The 18,153-nt window shown below is 47.0% G+C and overlaps 1 protein-coding gene across 10 annotated transcripts in view; it reads right to left on the bottom strand.

The window, feature by feature from the left end:
- The window catches only part of arhgap24 (Rho GTPase activating protein 24), a 102,422-nt gene that overhangs the window by 29,612 nt on the left and 54,657 nt on the right, over window positions 1-18,153 (bottom strand). The window contains exons 1-2 of one of the 10 annotated variants that reach the window (XM_081719448.1): window positions 11,863-12,372; window positions 11,359-11,446 (exon numbers count right to left, since the gene is read on the bottom strand). The exons of 7 other annotated variants lie outside the window; for them this stretch is intronic. Coding sequence is in view for 1 of the 3 variants with exons in the window: in XM_035526714.2 (XP_035382607.1) it covers window positions 11,863-11,884 (22 nt within the window). In the remaining 2 variants the exon portion in view is untranslated. Of the gene's footprint in view, window positions 1-11,358; window positions 11,447-11,862; window positions 12,373-18,153 lie in introns of those variants that run through there. 2 more of the 10 variants (XM_035526714.2, XM_081719451.1) reach the window with 2 other exon arrangements.

Raw genomic sequence — 18,153 nt, 5'->3', positions numbered from 1 at the left:
AGGTCGGGGGCAGAGGCTTTATCAGTTTCTTAAGTCCTGCTGTCTTGGGAGCAGCAAAGGAACCAGAGCAACATTCACATCACAGGAGTCCTACAGTGTGATGGAACTCTCTGAAGAACATGGAAGTGCCACAGAAGCCTAAACAGGGCAATGCTCATTCAGGTCCTGGGCTCAGTTACCATGGCAAACTGCTCATGGTGTCCATAGTTGGTGGAATGAATTGAGGACAATCAATCATAGCATAGCAAGTAGTTATTTCTAAACCTAAGACAAACTGTGCATTGGAAAGTTAGCAACTGCTCCAAATTTGATTTAACTGAAAACTGTATATATGGACAAAAATGAGTAGAAGTTCCTAGTGTGAATGTGGAGGTTATGCCTAAGGTCTCAAACCCATCTCCAACATGTGGTCAACAAGTCTCAAACGCAGCTCCAACATGTGGTCAACAAGTCTCAAACGTAGCTCCAACATGTGGTCAACAAGTCTCAAACGCAGCTCCAACATGTGGTCAACAAGTCTCAAAGGCAGCTCCAACATGTGGTCAACAAGTCTCAAACGCAGCTCCAACATGTGGTCAACAAGTCTCAAACCCACCTCCAACATGTGGTCAACAAGTCTTAAACTCAGCCCCAACATGTGGTCAACAAGTCTCAAACCCAGCTCCAAACATGTGGTAAACAAGTCTCAAGCCAGGTCCAATAGGAGGTTCTGTCTAAGATCTTGTACCCAGGTCCACCAGCTGGTAAACGTGTACGCTGACCGCTGCAGTGATGATCCCTGTCATATCACCCTCTCTCCTTCAGGGGGCACCATTCTCTGTCACCACAGGAGTTTATGTGGCTGTGGATGGATATGTGTAGGTTATGTGGCTGACTGCATTACTGTGTATGTTTACAATTACATTTATGGCATTTAGCAAACGTTCTTATCCAGAGCGACTTACAAAAGTGCTTTGCCATTTCCTCATAGACTACATCCTAGTACAGTACAGAAAGTTAGAGTCCAAGATACCAATGATCTAGAATACTTTAGAGATACAGTATCACTTCTGATACCTAGAAGTACAAAATACATATAAACTCTATAACAGACAAAAATCAGTGCAGTAAATAAGTACTAGAGTTTGTTAGTCAACATGAGTGTATTAAATAATACCCTACAATAAGTACTAGTTAAAGGAAATGCCAGATTTAGGGCATTTTTCGGGCATTTTTAGGTCAGTATGTTTACATACTGCACACCCTGGGTTTAATACTGATGCAGTGAGGCATTCTAGGATCACAGCGAGATGCCTGTCTGTCAACACTCACAAGGCTAATTCAGTTTTCCGCTGGCCAGTTTTTAACAGTTCGTGACACTCTCAATGAGATCTCAATACATTCTCGCTCACTCGCTCTCTCTGTGAGCCATTGATTTTGAGCCACAGCCAGTGGTGATAAAGCACACATGTGCGCGTACACACACACACACACACACACACACACACAAGCACGCACAGACACACACCACTACAACTCTACTTTCTTTTTAGCACCCATCAAATGCTTTCTAATCACGTTACCTTTAGTAAGTAGAGCAAATGAAACAGAGCTGGATAGTCTATATAAAGATGAGCAGACCGGTGATGTAGGAGGGGGCTTGTCCATTAAGACCTTTATACAGTCAGACCCTGCACTGCATACTGGAATGACAATTTCATCTTTATTTCATCTTTATTGTGTAAGGATATAAAGACTGACAGTCATATATTGTGAATGATGGAAACAGAAGTGAGATGAGAGTCATGTATTAGCTTTTCAGAAGAAACAAAACGACAAACGCAGTACTTTTACAAAAGTCTCTGTTACCTTTCACAACCGCATTCCATTTGATTGTCTCGTTTGAGATGAGTTAAATAAAATTATTTCCACTAATAAAATTATTTCCACTAAATTGGGGGGGGGGGGGGGGGGGGAAATCTGTCAGCCTTTTAATTTCAGAGATCCGAAAGAAGGTGTCATTACCAAAACTGAAGAGAAGACAAATCAGTGTCATTAGGATAGCAAAGAAGATAAGTGAGAATAATTGTAAAGACTGAAAATAAGATGCCCTAATATGGACCTGTGGGTAATGCCACAGGTAACGAGGAACAGGTGACCGCTAACTGCAAAGTCTCTGTCAATGTTCAAGTTCGAAAGTTCAAAGAGGTTTTATTGTCATTTCAGCTATATACAAGTACACAACAAAAATGAGACAATGTTCCTCATTGTGCATAGGAGTCAGTGACATGTTACCCTGAACATAGCAGTCACCGGTAGCAGCCAGAACAGTTCAGAGTACAGTGCTGGTTTAATGCAGTACTCTAGCAGCAAGTAGGATAATGTGCAAGTCTGCAGCAGGAATGCATAGCTTATTTGTGTGAGGTTTGACTTCAGCACTAGTCTGATGCAAAACAATGTGTGAGTGTGTGTATAAATATGTATGTGTGTGTGTGTGTGTGTGTGTGTGTGTGTGTGTGTGTGTGTGTGTGTGTGTGTGTGTGTGTGTGTGTGTGTGTGTGTGTGTGTGTGTGTGTGAGACTGTGTATTAGCATGTATAAAAGTGCCCATTTTGGAATCTGAATTGGAATTGGAGTTAGCCAGAGTTCAGGAGTCTGATGGCTTCTGGGAAGAAGCTGTTGCACAGTCTGGAGGTGCAGGACTGGATGCTGCGGTACCTTCTTCCAGATGGCAAAAGGGTGAACAGTTCATGTGAGGGGTGTGTGGCGTCTTTCACAATGTTGGTGGCTTTCCGGATGCAGCGTGTTATGTAGATGTTCGTGATGGAGGGAAGAGAGACCCCAATGATCTTCTCAGCTGTTCTCACTATTCTCTGGAGGGTCTTGTGGTCAAAGACGGTGCAGTTCCCAAACCAGGTAATGATGCAGCTGCTCAGGATGCTCTCTACAGTACCTCTGTAGAAGGTAGTGAGGATGGGTGATGGGAGATGGGCTTCCCTCAGCTTCTGAAGGAAGTAAAGACGTTGCTGGGCTGTCTTGGTGATGGAACTGGTGTTCAGGGTCCAGGTGAGGTTCTCCGCTATGTGAACACCAAGGAACTTGATGTTCTTGACGATCTCCACTGAGGAGCCGTTGATGGCAAGCGGGGAGTGATCTCACCTTGCTCTCCTGAAGTCAACAACCATTTCTTTTGTCCTGTCAACATTCAGATACAGGTTGTTGACCTTACACCAGCTCACCAGTTCTCGCACCTCCTCTCTGTATGCTGACTCGTTGTCTTTGTTGATGAGACCCACCACGGTCGTGTCATCAGCAAACTTGATGATGTGATTCGAACTGTGCATCGCTGCACAGTCATGAGGGCAGAGGGCTGAGTACGCTGCCCTGGGGAGCACCAGTACTCAGTGTGGTGGTGTTAGAAGTGCTGCTCCAAATCTGGACTGACTGAGGTCTACCAATCAAGAAATCCAGGATCCAGTTGCAGAGGGAGGTGTTCAAGCCCAGTAAGCTCAACTTTCCAATCAGATGCTGAGGAACAATGGTGTTGAATGCTGAACTGAAGTCTATGAACAGCATTCTTACATAGGTGCCCTTTTTATCCAGATGTGTGAGTGCCAGATGAAGTGTGGTAGAGATGGCCTCATCTCTCGAAGCATTTCATGATGATGGATGTGAGTACGATGGGACGGTAGTCATTGAGACACGACACTGTGGGCTTCTTAGGCACGGGGATGATGGTGGGGGTCTTGAAGCATGTTGGGACCACGGCGCAGCTCAGAGAGATATTGAAGATGTCTGTCAGGACATCTGCAAGCTGGTCAGCACATTCTCTGAGCACACGACCCGGGATGTTGTCTGGTCCAGCAGCTTTCCGTGGGTTAACTCCACGCAGAGTACGCCTCACATCAGCCGCCGTCAGGCACAGCACCTGGTCATTTTGCGGAGGGATGGACTTTTCTGCTGCAACATTGTTCTGCGCTTCAAACCGTGCATAGAAGTCATTCAGTGCATCTGGGAAGATGGCATCACTGTCACAGGAAGGTGATGTTTTCCTGTAGTTAGTAATGGCCCGAACGCCCTCCCACATGCGCCGTGTGTCACCAGTGTCTTTGAAGTGTCCATGGATCCTCTGTGTGTGTGCATGCTTTGCTTTTCTGATCGCACATGACAGTTTGGCTCTTGTTTTCCTGAGAGCCTCTCTGTCACCTGTTCTGAAGGCTGAGTCACGGGTCCTCAGTAGCATGCGCACCTCAGCAGGCATCCATGGCTTTGGTTGGGGTGTGTGGTGATGGTCTTGGAGACAGTAACATCATCAATGCACTTGCTGATGTAGCCAGGAGGTCCAGGTGCTGATGTGTCCAGGAGATAAACCGTTTATGTGCTAGTCCTTTGATTCTAGCACCCCTGTCTAGACATTTCAGGTGTACAACATGGTCAAACAACCTCCTGAAAGGTTGAGCAGAAACAATAATTCTGGCTCCATCATGAAAGAATGGCAAGTGACAGATTATTGGTCACCTTTAGGAGTGCAAACTGTGCTGTTACCTGCCCTATGGCCATACTTGAAACATAAAAATACACCATTACTGCTTAGAAATTACATTACTTGAGAAAGATCAGTTTTGTCCAAAAGTTCGAAAAGAACGCGTTAATTGTCACTAGGTCCAAGGTGCCCTACAGTCCATACCATGCTACGTAAGAAAGGGTTATTGAGTGAATCCTCATTCAGAAATGTGACTGCCATATCCAAGGAGTGATATCTGAGTGTGATTTACCATCATTGAAGTGTCAGGGTTATATGAGGCCACCTTGATAAACAGACATGCTATATGTCTGTTCCTCTCAGTCTAAAATAGCTCATCTCTCACTGAGCTCAGCCAGAACTTGGGCAGTGTCGTATTACAGTAAAAAACATTGGGCCACTTTTAGAGTTGGTCCAGTTGTGGGTGACATGGACCCTTCATTACCCGGCTCTTTATTAACCTCACGAACAGTCAGGTTGAGGAGGGTGTAAAATTAATTAAGGGCCCACTGCACAGAAGTGCCAAACCCAGACTTTACCACTCCCTGGGTATTTTTTCATTTTGCCCAGCTAGCTAGAAAACACTGCACGGTGTTCTAACAAAACATCCATGTTAATTTTTAGATTTAAAAAGAACTGTCTGAGATGCCTTTTAATCTATATGGGGTCAGGTCAGACAGTCCACATAAAGTCTACTGGTCCAAGTTTAACGACACTCTGGGCCTCACAACCCCTACATCAGCTCAGAGTACACTTCCCACCCGCGTGTCACGCAGGTAAGAGAACAGTCCCCAAGCCAAACAATAAATCCTCTACATTTGCCCGTGACATATTCAATTAGGAGAGGATCTAGCCTAGCTGTCAGGTAATGGCACGCCGGTGGCGAAAGTTTAGCTCACGCGGAGGTCATTCGCAGCAGAGTGATGTGTCAATCAGAAACCCTTATCACCCACCAACTGTGACAACTCATCACCCACCGACCGGGACAACTCATCACCCACCGTCCGTGACAACTCATCACCCACCGTCCGTGAGAACTCATCACCCACCGTCCGTGAGAACTCATCACCCGCCAACTGTGACAACTCATCACCCACCGACCGGGACAACTCATCACCCACCGTCCGTGACAACTCATCACCCACCGTCCGTGAGAACTCATCACCCACCGTCCGTGAGAACTCATCACCCGCCAACTGTGACAACTCATCACCCGCCGACCGGGACAACTCATCACCCACCGTCCGTGACAACTCATCACCCACCGTCCGTGAGAACTCATCACCCACCGTCCGTGAGAACTCATCACCCGCCAACTGTGACAACTCATCACCCACCGACCGGGACAACTCATCACCCACCGTCCGTGACAACTCATCACCCACCGTCCGTGAGAACTCATCACCCGCCAACCGGGACAACTCATCACCCACCAAGGAAGAGGGTAGATTTTTTGTGCTGGCTTTTGATAAGACATCACATGGATGGAGGTCAACAATAATTTCTATTAAAAGAATCAGTGCATATTAAAATCTAGGCTTCGAACTGTTGATGAAATGTCCGTCGGGCCCGACCAAACTAAAACTCGAAAACAATGTCCGTTTTGACGCCACCTGTCAGCTTTTGGTCTGAGTTCCTCTTCGCGCACGAGCCCGCCACGTTCCCACAGAGGCTCGTGGTTGGGCAGGTGACACAAGACCCCACCTGCTGCACTCCCCCAAACAACATGCGCACCTTCAACGGGAATGACGCAGCCAGGCTCATACGCCAAGCACCTGTTTAACTGCGTGAGCGGTATGCAGCGGCTTCGCATGGCCCGTAAGATGGGCGAACACCACGTGCTGCAGCTGCTGAAACCTCACTGGTCAGCTCGCACTTTTTGGTGCATGTTCACTAGTCACTCTATCACTGTGATGCCTGCCGGGTCTCATTTATGTACGAGTGGAACATTACTGGACATGAGACCCGTATAGTCAATAAACACGTGGATACAGCAGCCTCTGTTACTGCTCACAGTAACATGGTGACTCAGTAGCTCTCTCTCTCTCTCCTCGACACACACACACATACACATACACACACACACACACACACAGCCTTGTGTGCCGTGACCCTAGCATGCTCCCTGCTTTGCTAGCTCTCATCGCAGCTTCCCGAGAACTGAGCCTGGGCAGACGCCACTGGGGGATTGAGGGATTGAACTGCTCGATGGGAAAGAGCTGAGTCGAAAGAATGGGCTTTAGGGAATAAGACAGTGATGGTGCGCGCACACACACACACACACACACACACACACACACACACACACACACACACACACACACACACACACACACACACACATACAAAATAGCGATGGCATTACCTCACTGTGTTTTAGCCTAAACACATCCAAACAGACACACACACACAAGACAGCGATGGCATTACCTCACTGTGTGTCAGCCTAAACACACACACACACACCCACACACACACCCACACACCCACACACCCACCCACACACCCACACACACACACACACACACACACACACACACACACACACACACATACACACACCCACACACACACACACATACAAAATAGCGATGGCATTACCTCACTGTGTTTTAGCCTAAACACATCCAAACAGACACACACACACAAGACAGCGATGGCATTACCTCACTGTGTGTCAGCCTAAACACACACACACACACACACACACACAAGGCCACATACCCTCCAGTACTGCTGATATGCATACACATGGAGACAAACACATCCAGGTTATTTGAAGTCTGTTGGAATGTCAACATCACTGAAAGCTCTAAATAGACCAGTAAACATCAACACAAATGGACAGAGATAAGGACAGGCACTATATAATGTCTTCAAACCACATACTGCTAACCGCAACACAGCCATTCGACATCAAAGCTACATTCTATAGTACCCAGAACCATTTCGTCATGGTTATTACTCACAGGGGGCATCAAGGAGGTGTGAAAGAAAGCCTGGGACAAGCTGTGGAAATGTTAACTGGTTCTGCATTCAGAGTCTGCTGTGTCTATTTGCTATTCTCAAATTCTGTTTATTATAAAAGGCTCTTTATTTATGAAAAGTCAGTTTAGACAGATATGCTAGTGTGAGGATCACCAAAATACCAAGCTGGAGTATGTCATTCCCAACAGGAAGCCGTATGCACGAGTGGGAAAAGCTCTCTGTCCCATGAGGCGACACTCTGTCTTATTTCCTTGCCTGAATTCACATGGAAAACACTCACAGCATGAGAATCTATTTCTTGTTGTCATGTCATCATGACCGGTTGCCATGGTGCCAGGACGTGACATATCATCAGAGACTTCAGTATGTGACCTCTCCAACGAGGACCATAAATATGAGGTGTGATATTACAGAACAGAAATCAACCAGCACAAGACCCAGCAGGAGTAATCCAGGAGGAGTCAGCCCCCTCTTAAATCGTCATGGCTATAAGGTCCTTTTTATTCTTCCAATCTTTTTTCCTCTCTCCTCTCTTTTGTCTCTCCATCACTCTCCTCTCTATCACCTCCTTATTCTCTCTGTCTTTCTGATCACAGGGATTTATAGTCTCAGCTCAGTCATTTAGCTGCTTTTCCAAGAATGAGGCAAATTGAACTTAAAAATGGAAATAGGTGTGGGACTTTCACGTATCTGCTCTCTCTCTTTGAGTCTGTTCTCTCCCTGAGTCTGCTCTCTCTCTCTGAGTCTGTTCTCTCTCTGAGTCTGCTCTCTCTCCCTGACTCTGCTCTCTCTCTGAGTCTGCTCTCTCTCCCTGAGTCTACTTTCTCTCCCTGACTCTGCTCTCTCTCTGAATCTGCTCTCTCTCCCTGACTCTGCTCTCTCTCTGAGTCTGCTCTCTCTGAGTCTGCTGTCTCTCCCTGAGTCTGCTCTCTCTGAGACTGTTCTCTTCCTGACTCTGCTCTCTCTCCCTGACTCTGCTCTCTCTCTGAATCTGTTCTCTCCCTGAATCTGCTCTCTCTCTCTGAGTCTGCTCTCTCTCCCTGACTCTGCTCTGTCTGAGTCTGCCGTCTCTCCCTGAGTCTGCTCTCTCTGAGTCTGTTCTCTCCCTGACTCTGCTCTCTCTCCCTGACTCTGCTCTCTCTCTGAGTCTGCTCTCTCTCCCTGACTCTGCTCTCTCTCTGAGTCTGCTCTCTCTCCCTGAGTCTGCTCTCTCTCCCTGACTCTGCTCTCTCCCTGAGTCTGCTTTCTCTCCCTGACTCTGCTCTCTCTCCCTGAGTCTGCTCTCTCTCCCTGACTCTGCTCTCTCCCTGAGTCTGCTCTCTCTCCCTGACTCTGCTCTCTCCCTGAGTCTGCTCTCTCTCCCTGACTCTGCTCTCTCTCCCTGACTCTGCTCTCTCTCCCTGACTCTGCTCTCCCTGAGTCTGCTCTCTCTGAGACTGTTCTCTTCCTGACTCTGCTCTCTCTCCCTGACTCTGCTCTCTCTCTGAATCTGTTCTCTCCCTGAATCTGCTCTCTCTCTGAGTCTGCTCTCTCTCTCTGAGTCTGCTCTCTCTCCCTGACTCTGCTCTGTCTGAGTCTGCCGTCTCTCCCTGAGTCTGCTCTCTCTGAGTCTGTTCTCTCCCTGACTCTGCTCTCTCTCTGAGTCTGCTCTCTCTCCCTGACTCTGCTCTCTCTCTGAGTCTGCTCTCTCTCCCTGAGTCTGCTCTCTCTCCCTGACTCTGCTCTCTCCCTCAGTCTGCTCTCTCTCCCTGAATCTGCTCTCTCTGAGTCTGCTCTCTCTCCCTGACTCTGCTCTCTCCCTGACTCTGCTCTCTCTCCCTGACTCTGCTCTCCCTGAGTCTGCTCTCTCTCCCTGACTCTGCTCTCTCCCTGAGTCTGCGCTCTCTCCCTGACTCTGCTCTCTCTCTGAGTCTGCTCTCTCTCCCTGACTCTGCTCTCTCCCTGAGTCTGCTCTCTCTCTCCCTGACTCTGCTCTCTCTCCAAGTCTGCTCTCTCTCCCTGACTCTGCTCTCTCTCTGAGTCTGCTCTCTCTCCCTGACTCTGCTCTCTCTCCCTGACTCTGCTCTCCCTGAGTCTGCTCTCTCTCCCTGACTCTGCTCTCTCCGTGAGTCTGCGCTCTCTCCCTGACTCTGCTCTCTCTCTGAGTCTGCTCTCTCTCTGAGTCTGTTCTCTCTCCCTGACTCTGCTCTCTCCGAGTCTGCTCTCTCTCGCTGACTCTGCTCTCTCTCTGAGTCTGCTCTCTCTCCCTGAGTCTACTTTCTCTCCCTGACTCTGCTCTCTCTCTGAGTCTGCTCTCTCTCCCTGACTCTGCTCTCTCTCTGAGTCTGCTCTCTCTCCCTGAGTCTACTTTCTCTCCCTGACTCTGCTCTCTCTCTGAGTCTGCTCTCTCTCCCTGACTCTGCTCTCTCTCTGAGTCTGCTCTCTCTCCCTGAGTCTACTTTCTCTCCCTGACTGCTCTCTCTCTGAGTCTGCTCTCTCTCCCTGAGTCTGCTCTCTCTGAGTCTGTTCTCTCCCTGACTCTGCTCTCTCTCCCTGACTCTGCTCTCTCTCTGAGTCTGCTCTCTCTCCCTGACTCTGCTCTCTCTCTGAGTCTGCTCTCTCTCCCTGAGTCTGCTCTCTCTCCCTGACTCTGTTCTCTTCCTGACTCTGCTCTCTCTCCCTGACTCTGCTCTCTCTCTGAATCTGTTCTCTCCCTGAATCTGCTCTCTCTCTGAGTCTGCTCTCTCTCTCTGAGTCTGCTCTCTCTCCCTGACTCTGCTCTCTCCCTGAGTCTGCTCTCTCTCCCTGAATCTGCTCTCTCTCTGAGTCTGCTCTCTCTCTCTGAGTCTGCTCTCTCCCTGGGTCTGCTCTCTCTCTGTATCTGCTCTCCCCCTGAGTGTTCCCTGACCTTTCACACTCACCTTTGTAGGTGTACATGGCAGAAGAAAAAGCACAAAAACAAAAACAATTAAATCTAAAATCCAAATATATTTGCTTCTACATCAAAAGTAGGAACTGTAATTCTTAATAATTTCCAACAGTATGTTCATTTTCACTGCCTGCTGACTAACAGACACATGGATACGAAACAAACTTGATACAGGACAATAAAATACATGTCTCACTGTGTCTGACATATCTGATTGTGTCTAATGAAATCATGTCCTACAAGGTTTAAACTCAGGAAGGCCCTGTTGAATCAGACGGGGGTCTTTTTCTCTAAGTCACGCATCAAATTGAATGTGCGTGTTTGTGTTTGTGTGTGTGCAAGTTCACGCGTGTGTTTGTATGTGTGTGTGCGTACACACACGGACATGTGCTGCTGAGTAAATGGAACGGCTCGATGTTGGATCAGGTTCATGACATCTGCTTCCCAAGCCTCTGGAGAGGGTGACTGGTGGAGAGGTTCCCTCCACACTTCCTAACTGTAGCCTCCGTGGAACCTTGGGAAAACCCCGAGACCTCAGATCTCCCCGGCTGTGCACTAGAAATGTGTATGTTTATCTGCTTAGTGCTGCTCAGCTCATGAGGAGGTGGATGTCCCGGGCTCCGTCCTAGCGGGAGCCAAACTGCCCTTCTGCTCACAACACTCCACCACCGGAGTCACACCAGGATAAGTAACCGCCCTTCTCCTCTGGGAGCTGTCCCAGCCACCCTTGGAGGTCTGGAAGAACACCGTTACGTGGGCTCGGAATGCTCTGCGCTCCAGATGCGAGTCCTGTTATAGTAATAAGCGGCACCGCCCGTGGCCACCATGCGTCCCCCTGAGCGTGTAATATTACGAACACAGGACCGGGCGTTCGTGAAAACGTAGAGCTTCACACAGCAGGAGCATGACACTGCTGAAGGAAACACTCCGAAGAGAGCTGGAAACTCGAGCTTTTCTCCCACCTAATGCCTCAGTTAGTAACGGAGCACGCGGGGACAGGGCGATCAAAGCCCTGTCACTTCAGAGTTCCACGTTACATCTGAAGACAGCCTGGAAGAACGGAATGCACGAAGATTAGGTCTGCGGGTGTCGAGAGGAAACTCTTAAAAATTGTCTCTGCCTGGATCGGTTTGAAATCCCTCCAGGAGAGGAGCGCTTAACTACTGAGCAAGCAATAGAGAGGAAGAGAAGAATGGCCCTGTCTAATTAACTGCCATCAATTTTGCCTTTACTGTAGACCGCAGTGCGCCAATAAGGAAAATTGAGCTAGTACACCAAAACCACACATCATTATCAAACTGGCCAACGACTCCTGACGAGCAAGTCCAAGCAGCGGAACAGGAGAAAGACCTCTGAAAGTTTTAAAATGCAAATGAAACTCTTCGCCTTCCTCCTCCATTTTCTCTTTCGCTGGCCAATAACGAGCCTCTGTGGGACAGGAGTAATGTGGTTGCCAGGCTACCCACCTGTGTTGCAGTTCACATCCATGGAGAAGGAAAAGTTCTGTGAACAGCTCTGTGAAAGCAGGAGAGGTGGTGTGAGCTAATCCGCGCTGGTCCTCTCCTCGGCCGAGACCTCCTCTCCGCGCTCCTCTTTTCCTAGGGTTCCCCCTGCTCTCTTTTCATCCGAAGCACTTATCTTTGCTCCGCTCTCCCAACCAACAGTCCGTGGTCCCCGCGGCAGGCTGGAGTCCTCCTCCTCTTCCTCTCTGTGTGGAACCCCCAGAAAAGCACAGAGAGTGTATCCTGCTGCCCTATACGCAGGCAGAGAGCCGCGTCTGAGACTGGCAGGGCGCGATGCTTGGGCTTCCCGGGGCCGGGCGAGGGAAGGGTGGGGTGTCGTAAATCAGGAGTGTCACGATGTTCTCCGGTTTGGAAACGCGATGATCGAAGCCTGGGCATTCCGCCAAGAGAGTGGCCCCTCGCAGAGGTCCAGAAATACAGCCCGTCAATTACCGAGAGGAGGACGATGCCTTTCGTGCTCCAACATGCGCCCACGCTAATCCAGCCATTAGGACATATCTCTATTTCATGAGGCTCCCCCACAATCCTTAATCTAAGAGTCTGAGGCCAGACAAACAGCTTTGGCCGCCAAAGACCACTCACCGCTGACAAATTTCTGTGTGATGCCAATAATGGGATGTTTATTTGATGGTTTTGTTTGAACAGAGGCGGAGAAAAGATGAAGTGGTTACACACGTTGTGGGAACGTACACCGCATATTATCCAGGGAAGGGACTGCTGAATATCAGATGCAGAGTAAACATAAGATTGCCTTTGAGATATACAGCAGCCTCAGAACATCTACGCTAAATCTGTAACATGGAGGCATGCTTCTAATCTGATCCATGCATGACGGCGGTGTGAGATAAGGTGTGTGTGTGTGTGTGTGTGTGTGTGTGTGTGTGTGTGTCAGCCAGTCCTCTCCTCCATCATTGCTAGTTTGTTATGTAAGTGTCTGAATTTCCTGTCCTGTCGCCAGCCTTCAGTACTGTACACACACACAGAGACACACACACACGTACACACACACACGTACACACACAGAAGCACACTCTTTCAGGCCTGTTTTAAATCAGTCTGTCCTGTATTCTACTGAAGATTCTTGAGTTGCTGTTTCCTTTGGTTGGTCTGCCAAGACACGGATAAATGGGACGATATATCATTCAAAATGACTTGGATTAGGGAAGAGAGTCCATATTCAAACATACTTTAATAATTACCAAGGAACAACAAACATTCTAATGTTTTCTCAAAATCAAACTGTAAATGTGATACCTTTTCTAATTTCTAATTGAGCGTAGTGAGTAACGATCTGCTTTGTATGGCTTTCATCGTGGGACTTTTCCAGTGTGGGAACTTTCCAGTGCTCGGAACAGTTTTGACAATGGGACACTAGAACACTCCCAGGAGACAGAAAAGTTCAGAGCTCATGCTGAACTAGAGTCCCTAGAGCTCAAAGCTCCTGCCATTCCACAGGAGACCAACACTGACGCAGAGTTTACTCTGACGCCTTCCCAGGATATGGATACTGATAGGGATAAACCATTTTAATGTGGTAATTAACCATTAGAGGAATCATTTTAATAGAGAAATAAACCTCAAAACCATTCACTTCACCGTTACTGCTGGCTCTGTGTGAAATGCTGAGTCTGGTCTCCTGCAAACTGTCTACTTTGCCTGGGAAAACACCAGGTGAAAATCCTACGGAGCGTAGAGCCGGAACACCCAAAAATACACAGCTGTTAAAGCTATTAACAGTCTTCAGTAAGTCTTTATAATTTCTGTGTCCAACTCCAGAAAGAAAATGGATAGCTGTAATGACAGTTAGCCTGCTTTCAAACAGTGAGCTAACTTTTACACTATTAGCTAGCTTCCAAACATGCACCACATTTAGCTGACAATTTTACACCTTACAGTTATGACTGAGTACAACTTGAGTAATGGCGGGTTAAGGGTCTTGCTCAGGGGCCCAACAGTGGCAGGACTTGAACCAACAACCATCTGATTATAAGTCAAGTACCTTAACCACGGAGCTAGCTTTCACACCCTTAACTCGTGGCACTTCTCTAGTCTGTGATAAGGTTGACTATAATGAAGAGCAAACCCATCTTGCCTACTGAGGACACACAGTCCCCTAATGGCTGTCTTCTCTCTGGAGAACCGCATGTGCCTTAAGGGAAGCGCTGAGGAGTCTTTCATGTGTAAGAGACGTGGACCGAGCATCTGCTACTGTCCAAGACTTCAGTCACGTCAGTTCTGCCTGCTTTGCTTCTGGTGGTTTATGGGGAAGACAGACCAGGAACACCCAAACAGTTTAAAACAAGACTTACACTCTCGCTATAGCAACGTGAGAGGAGTGTGGGGGCAGGCAACGTGTTCGTTTTCCGCCGGTCAATATGTGAAACCGGAGGCGAGATTTAATTTCAGGAAGTTGTAATTAAGCAGCCCCTCCGAGTTCAGCCCGACTGCCTGGTCACAGCCTCCACCCTCTCTAGAAAGAAATCTGCTGGCATGCCGAGAAAACCGAGAGAGCAGAAAGACAGAAGAAAGGCTTTCTCCTTTTATGTGGGAAAATGCCTCGCTTTTTCTTACAATAAACTACGCCATGGAGAAGTGTGTTCTGGGATGTCAGCATAATCAGCCCTCTGTGCCGTAAAGACACACTGGATGCAAGACAACTAAAAGCACAGTAGTGAACCCTTGTCTGGTCACATGCTCTGATCACCTTAAACTCGTCTTTTTAGAATTGTAAATACTCTTTTCACGTTTACGCGTTTGGCACACAAGCATATCCAGAGCAACTTATAATCATGTTATAAAGGTGGGCAAATGTAGTGTTAAGAGTCTTTGTATAGTTGACTGTGTTTGTCCAGAGGGGCTCGACGCCCTGAGCCCCTCTGAAGACACTATACCAAGCACATATGTGTGTAGACGAAGACAGTGAAATAGTGAAGTTGTGTTAATACACACGCACACAGGATAATGCAGGCAAGGTATCTGAGGTCAAGAACATGCCTCATGGACATTCAGTCCTGTTCAACATCTGGAAAGCATAAACCATTTCACAAAAGACTGCTGGCTTGCAGATGCAAAGAAAAATAAAAGATTATTTTGCTACAGCCAGTTCGTGTCCCGTGAACTCCAGCACACATCAGAATTATATTTATGGTGTGTGTGTGTGTGTCTTTGAACTTCCTGTTCCTCTTTTTAGGATGGGAAACTTTTAAGCAAAGGTTTTATTGCATGGCACTGTATTAATCCACAGATTTATGACTGGTCACTCTAACTAACCTAATCCTAATCTAATCCTAACCTAATTATATTATGTAGCTAGTTTGTCTGTATTACATTGATGACAGCTAAATCAGTCAATTCAGTGGTGAAGTGACACTTTACTAAATTCTTTCATTTCCCTTCTCTCACAACACTCACAATGGTCTTTCATTTTTATATAAAGAGATCTACACTGCTCACTCCTAAATAATAAAACACTATAGGTATGGAATACTACATAATCAACCCCACGTTTAAACGGACCACAGCAATCTCTCAGCATCCCAGATGCAGCCACAGAACCAATATAAAAAGCAACTTTACACTGAAAAACACATCTAGGCTGTTTTTTTATCATTTCATTTACAGCCAGAGAAAGTAGCACTAACGCAATTGCTATAGACTAGTATTGGATGGATTTCTGCACAGCTGACATCTCAGAGTGGAGCTGGCAATTCTGAGGGCTTTACCAGAGCTCTGTAATAGGCACTTTACACTTTTTACGACTGCTTACACACTAAAATTAAAAATAACACATATATAGCGAAACTTAACACTCAATGAGCAAAACCTTGGCTCACTTCTGGACAGTCTCAGCCTCACACATTTGGTAAAATACTAAACTCAGAGGACACAGAAAATGAACATGTCACTTCTTTGCAATTCTCTGAACACCACACCCCACCTATAAACCAAAACACCACACCTGTGAACCAAAACACCATAGCTGTAAACACCACACCACATGTGAACCAAAACACCTCACCTTTGAACAAAAACACCACATATGAACCAAAACACCCCACCTGTGAACCAAAGCACCACACCTGTGAATACCACACCCCTCCTGTAAACCAAAACAGCACACATGAATCAAAACACCACACCTGTGAATACCACACCTCACCTGTGAACCAAAACACCACACATGAACCAAAACACCACACCTGTGAATACCACGCCTCTCCTGTGAACCAAAACACCAAATGGGAACGAAAACACCTCACACAGGAACCAAAACACCACACGTGAACCAAAACACCTCACCTGTGAACCAAAACACCACACATGTGAACCAATTGATCAAAGAAGGATGTCCAGTGTGCAGACAATTGGGTGTTTAATTGTAATCTCACCAATCAGGCATAAGAAGAATTAAACAAAGTTTACCTGTTTACAAAAATAGACAACATTGTAGTAAACAAGAGGAAACAGGAGGGTGAGGATGAGGAAGAGGCTGGGTGTGGAGGAAGAAGAGTGAGGATGAGGAGGAGAGCGAGATGGACCTGAAGGAGGGTGTGGATGAAGAAGACCAGGGCCACATTTATTAGACAATGATTGCATTGTAAAGCAGGTTTGAGGGAGAGCTCAGCCCAACCTCAGCAGATCCTGCCACAGCAGTAATCCAGACGGTTCAGATGGAGCACAGGTGAAAAACACCTTCTCTCTCCAGTAAAACCAGTCACACGTTTCTGACTACATGTACGACATCGCTGCGGTTTGGTACCCGTTCAGTGGCTTCCATGTTTGATGTCTTGTACACTGTCTGGGACACTTTAAGTGTGTTTTGATTGGTCTACATGGGACTGTGGGTGGAGAACATGGAGGAGGAAAGGCGGCATGTTCTTAAAGGAACAAGAGCACCACAGTAAACCCGGTTTGGCCAGTAATGTGATACACCTCAGGAATTCATACGAATGCCCTCAATGACCACATGGTTTTCAATAACGGCTTATCAGGTCTGTGCGTCCTACTCTGCACCCTGCGGCACTCGGACCAGAAACGCTACAGTGCTGGTCTTTGTGTTTGGTTAATGTATTAATGTACTTTAACACCATCTCTGGGGAAAAAAAACGCAATTCACACCAGAAAAGCAGAAATGTTAGTGTTTTAGACATGCAAGTGTGTAACAGAATCAGACTGTATGAACCCTTTGTGCACCAAACACTAAGAATTTTTTTTAATAAATCATTGTATAGTGTTGAATGAAGTTTCATGGTGCAAAAGATCTGAAGTGTTCTGCTACTTGTGGTGTAGAGTGTGGTATGTGTGGTATGTTGATGAAATGAGCCCTGTTTTCAGACTGTGCTTAAACAATCATAAAAAACTGTAATAAACATTTCACAGCCTAATCAGCGTGTCAAATATAAAACATGAAACCAGTAGGGCTTTAGGACCTGGAAAAAGGGACTAACTTGGCCTGCCTTTTCAGGAGTAATCTCAGATCATTCTTGCATTCAGACATAATCTGATAATCTGATCCTGTGATTGTTATCCTCTGCTGTTTCAGCGGCCATGGTGACTCACCTGCAGTCGGTGCGTCAGCCCACCCAAACCACCGCCGTGTCACAGAGTTAAACGACTCGAGTGAATTATTGATTCAGTGGCCGTGGTCATAAAACCAGTGTGATTACGGAGAGTGTCCGTGCAGGGGATCACCAAACAGCACGGTCCCTGTTCCTGATTCTCCTCACACCTCCTGCTAGGCTACGTTCCCACCTCCAGTGGATCAGTAAAGCACTTTAAATATTGCATGACCTGTGTTGGTTTCTTTTTGTTGATGTTTCTTTTTCACCTGCTTTATGGATTACTTATTTAATTCTCCCCAGGTTTGCAGTGTGTGTGTGTGTAAGTGTGTAGTCTCCCCAGGTTTGCAGTGTGTGTGTGTGTAAATGGGTAATTCTCCCCAGGTTTGCAGTGTGCGTGTAATGTGTAGTCTTCTCAGGTTTGCAGTGTGTGTGTGTGTGTGTGTGTGTGTGTGTGTGTGTGTGTGTGTGTGTGTGTATATAAATGGGTAATTCTCCCCAGGTTTGCAGTGTGTGTGTGTGTAAATGGGTAATTCTCCCCAGGTTTGCAGTGTGCGTGTAATGTGTAGTCTTCTCAGGTTTGCAGTGTGTGTGTGTGTGTGTGTGTGTGTGTGTGTGTGTGTGTGTGTGTGTGTGTGTGTATATAAATGGGTAATTCTCCCCAGGTTTGCAGTGT

The sequence above is a fragment of the Electrophorus electricus genome, chromosome 8 (assembly GCF_041902795.1).
Source record: "Electrophorus electricus isolate QZ-2024a chromosome 8, ASM4190279v1, whole genome shotgun sequence".
Classification (NCBI taxonomy): domain Eukaryota; kingdom Metazoa; phylum Chordata; class Actinopteri; order Gymnotiformes; family Gymnotidae; genus Electrophorus; species Electrophorus electricus.
Note: the sequence above shows the minus strand (reverse complement) of the source record. Positions and strands in the feature narration are given on the sequence as shown.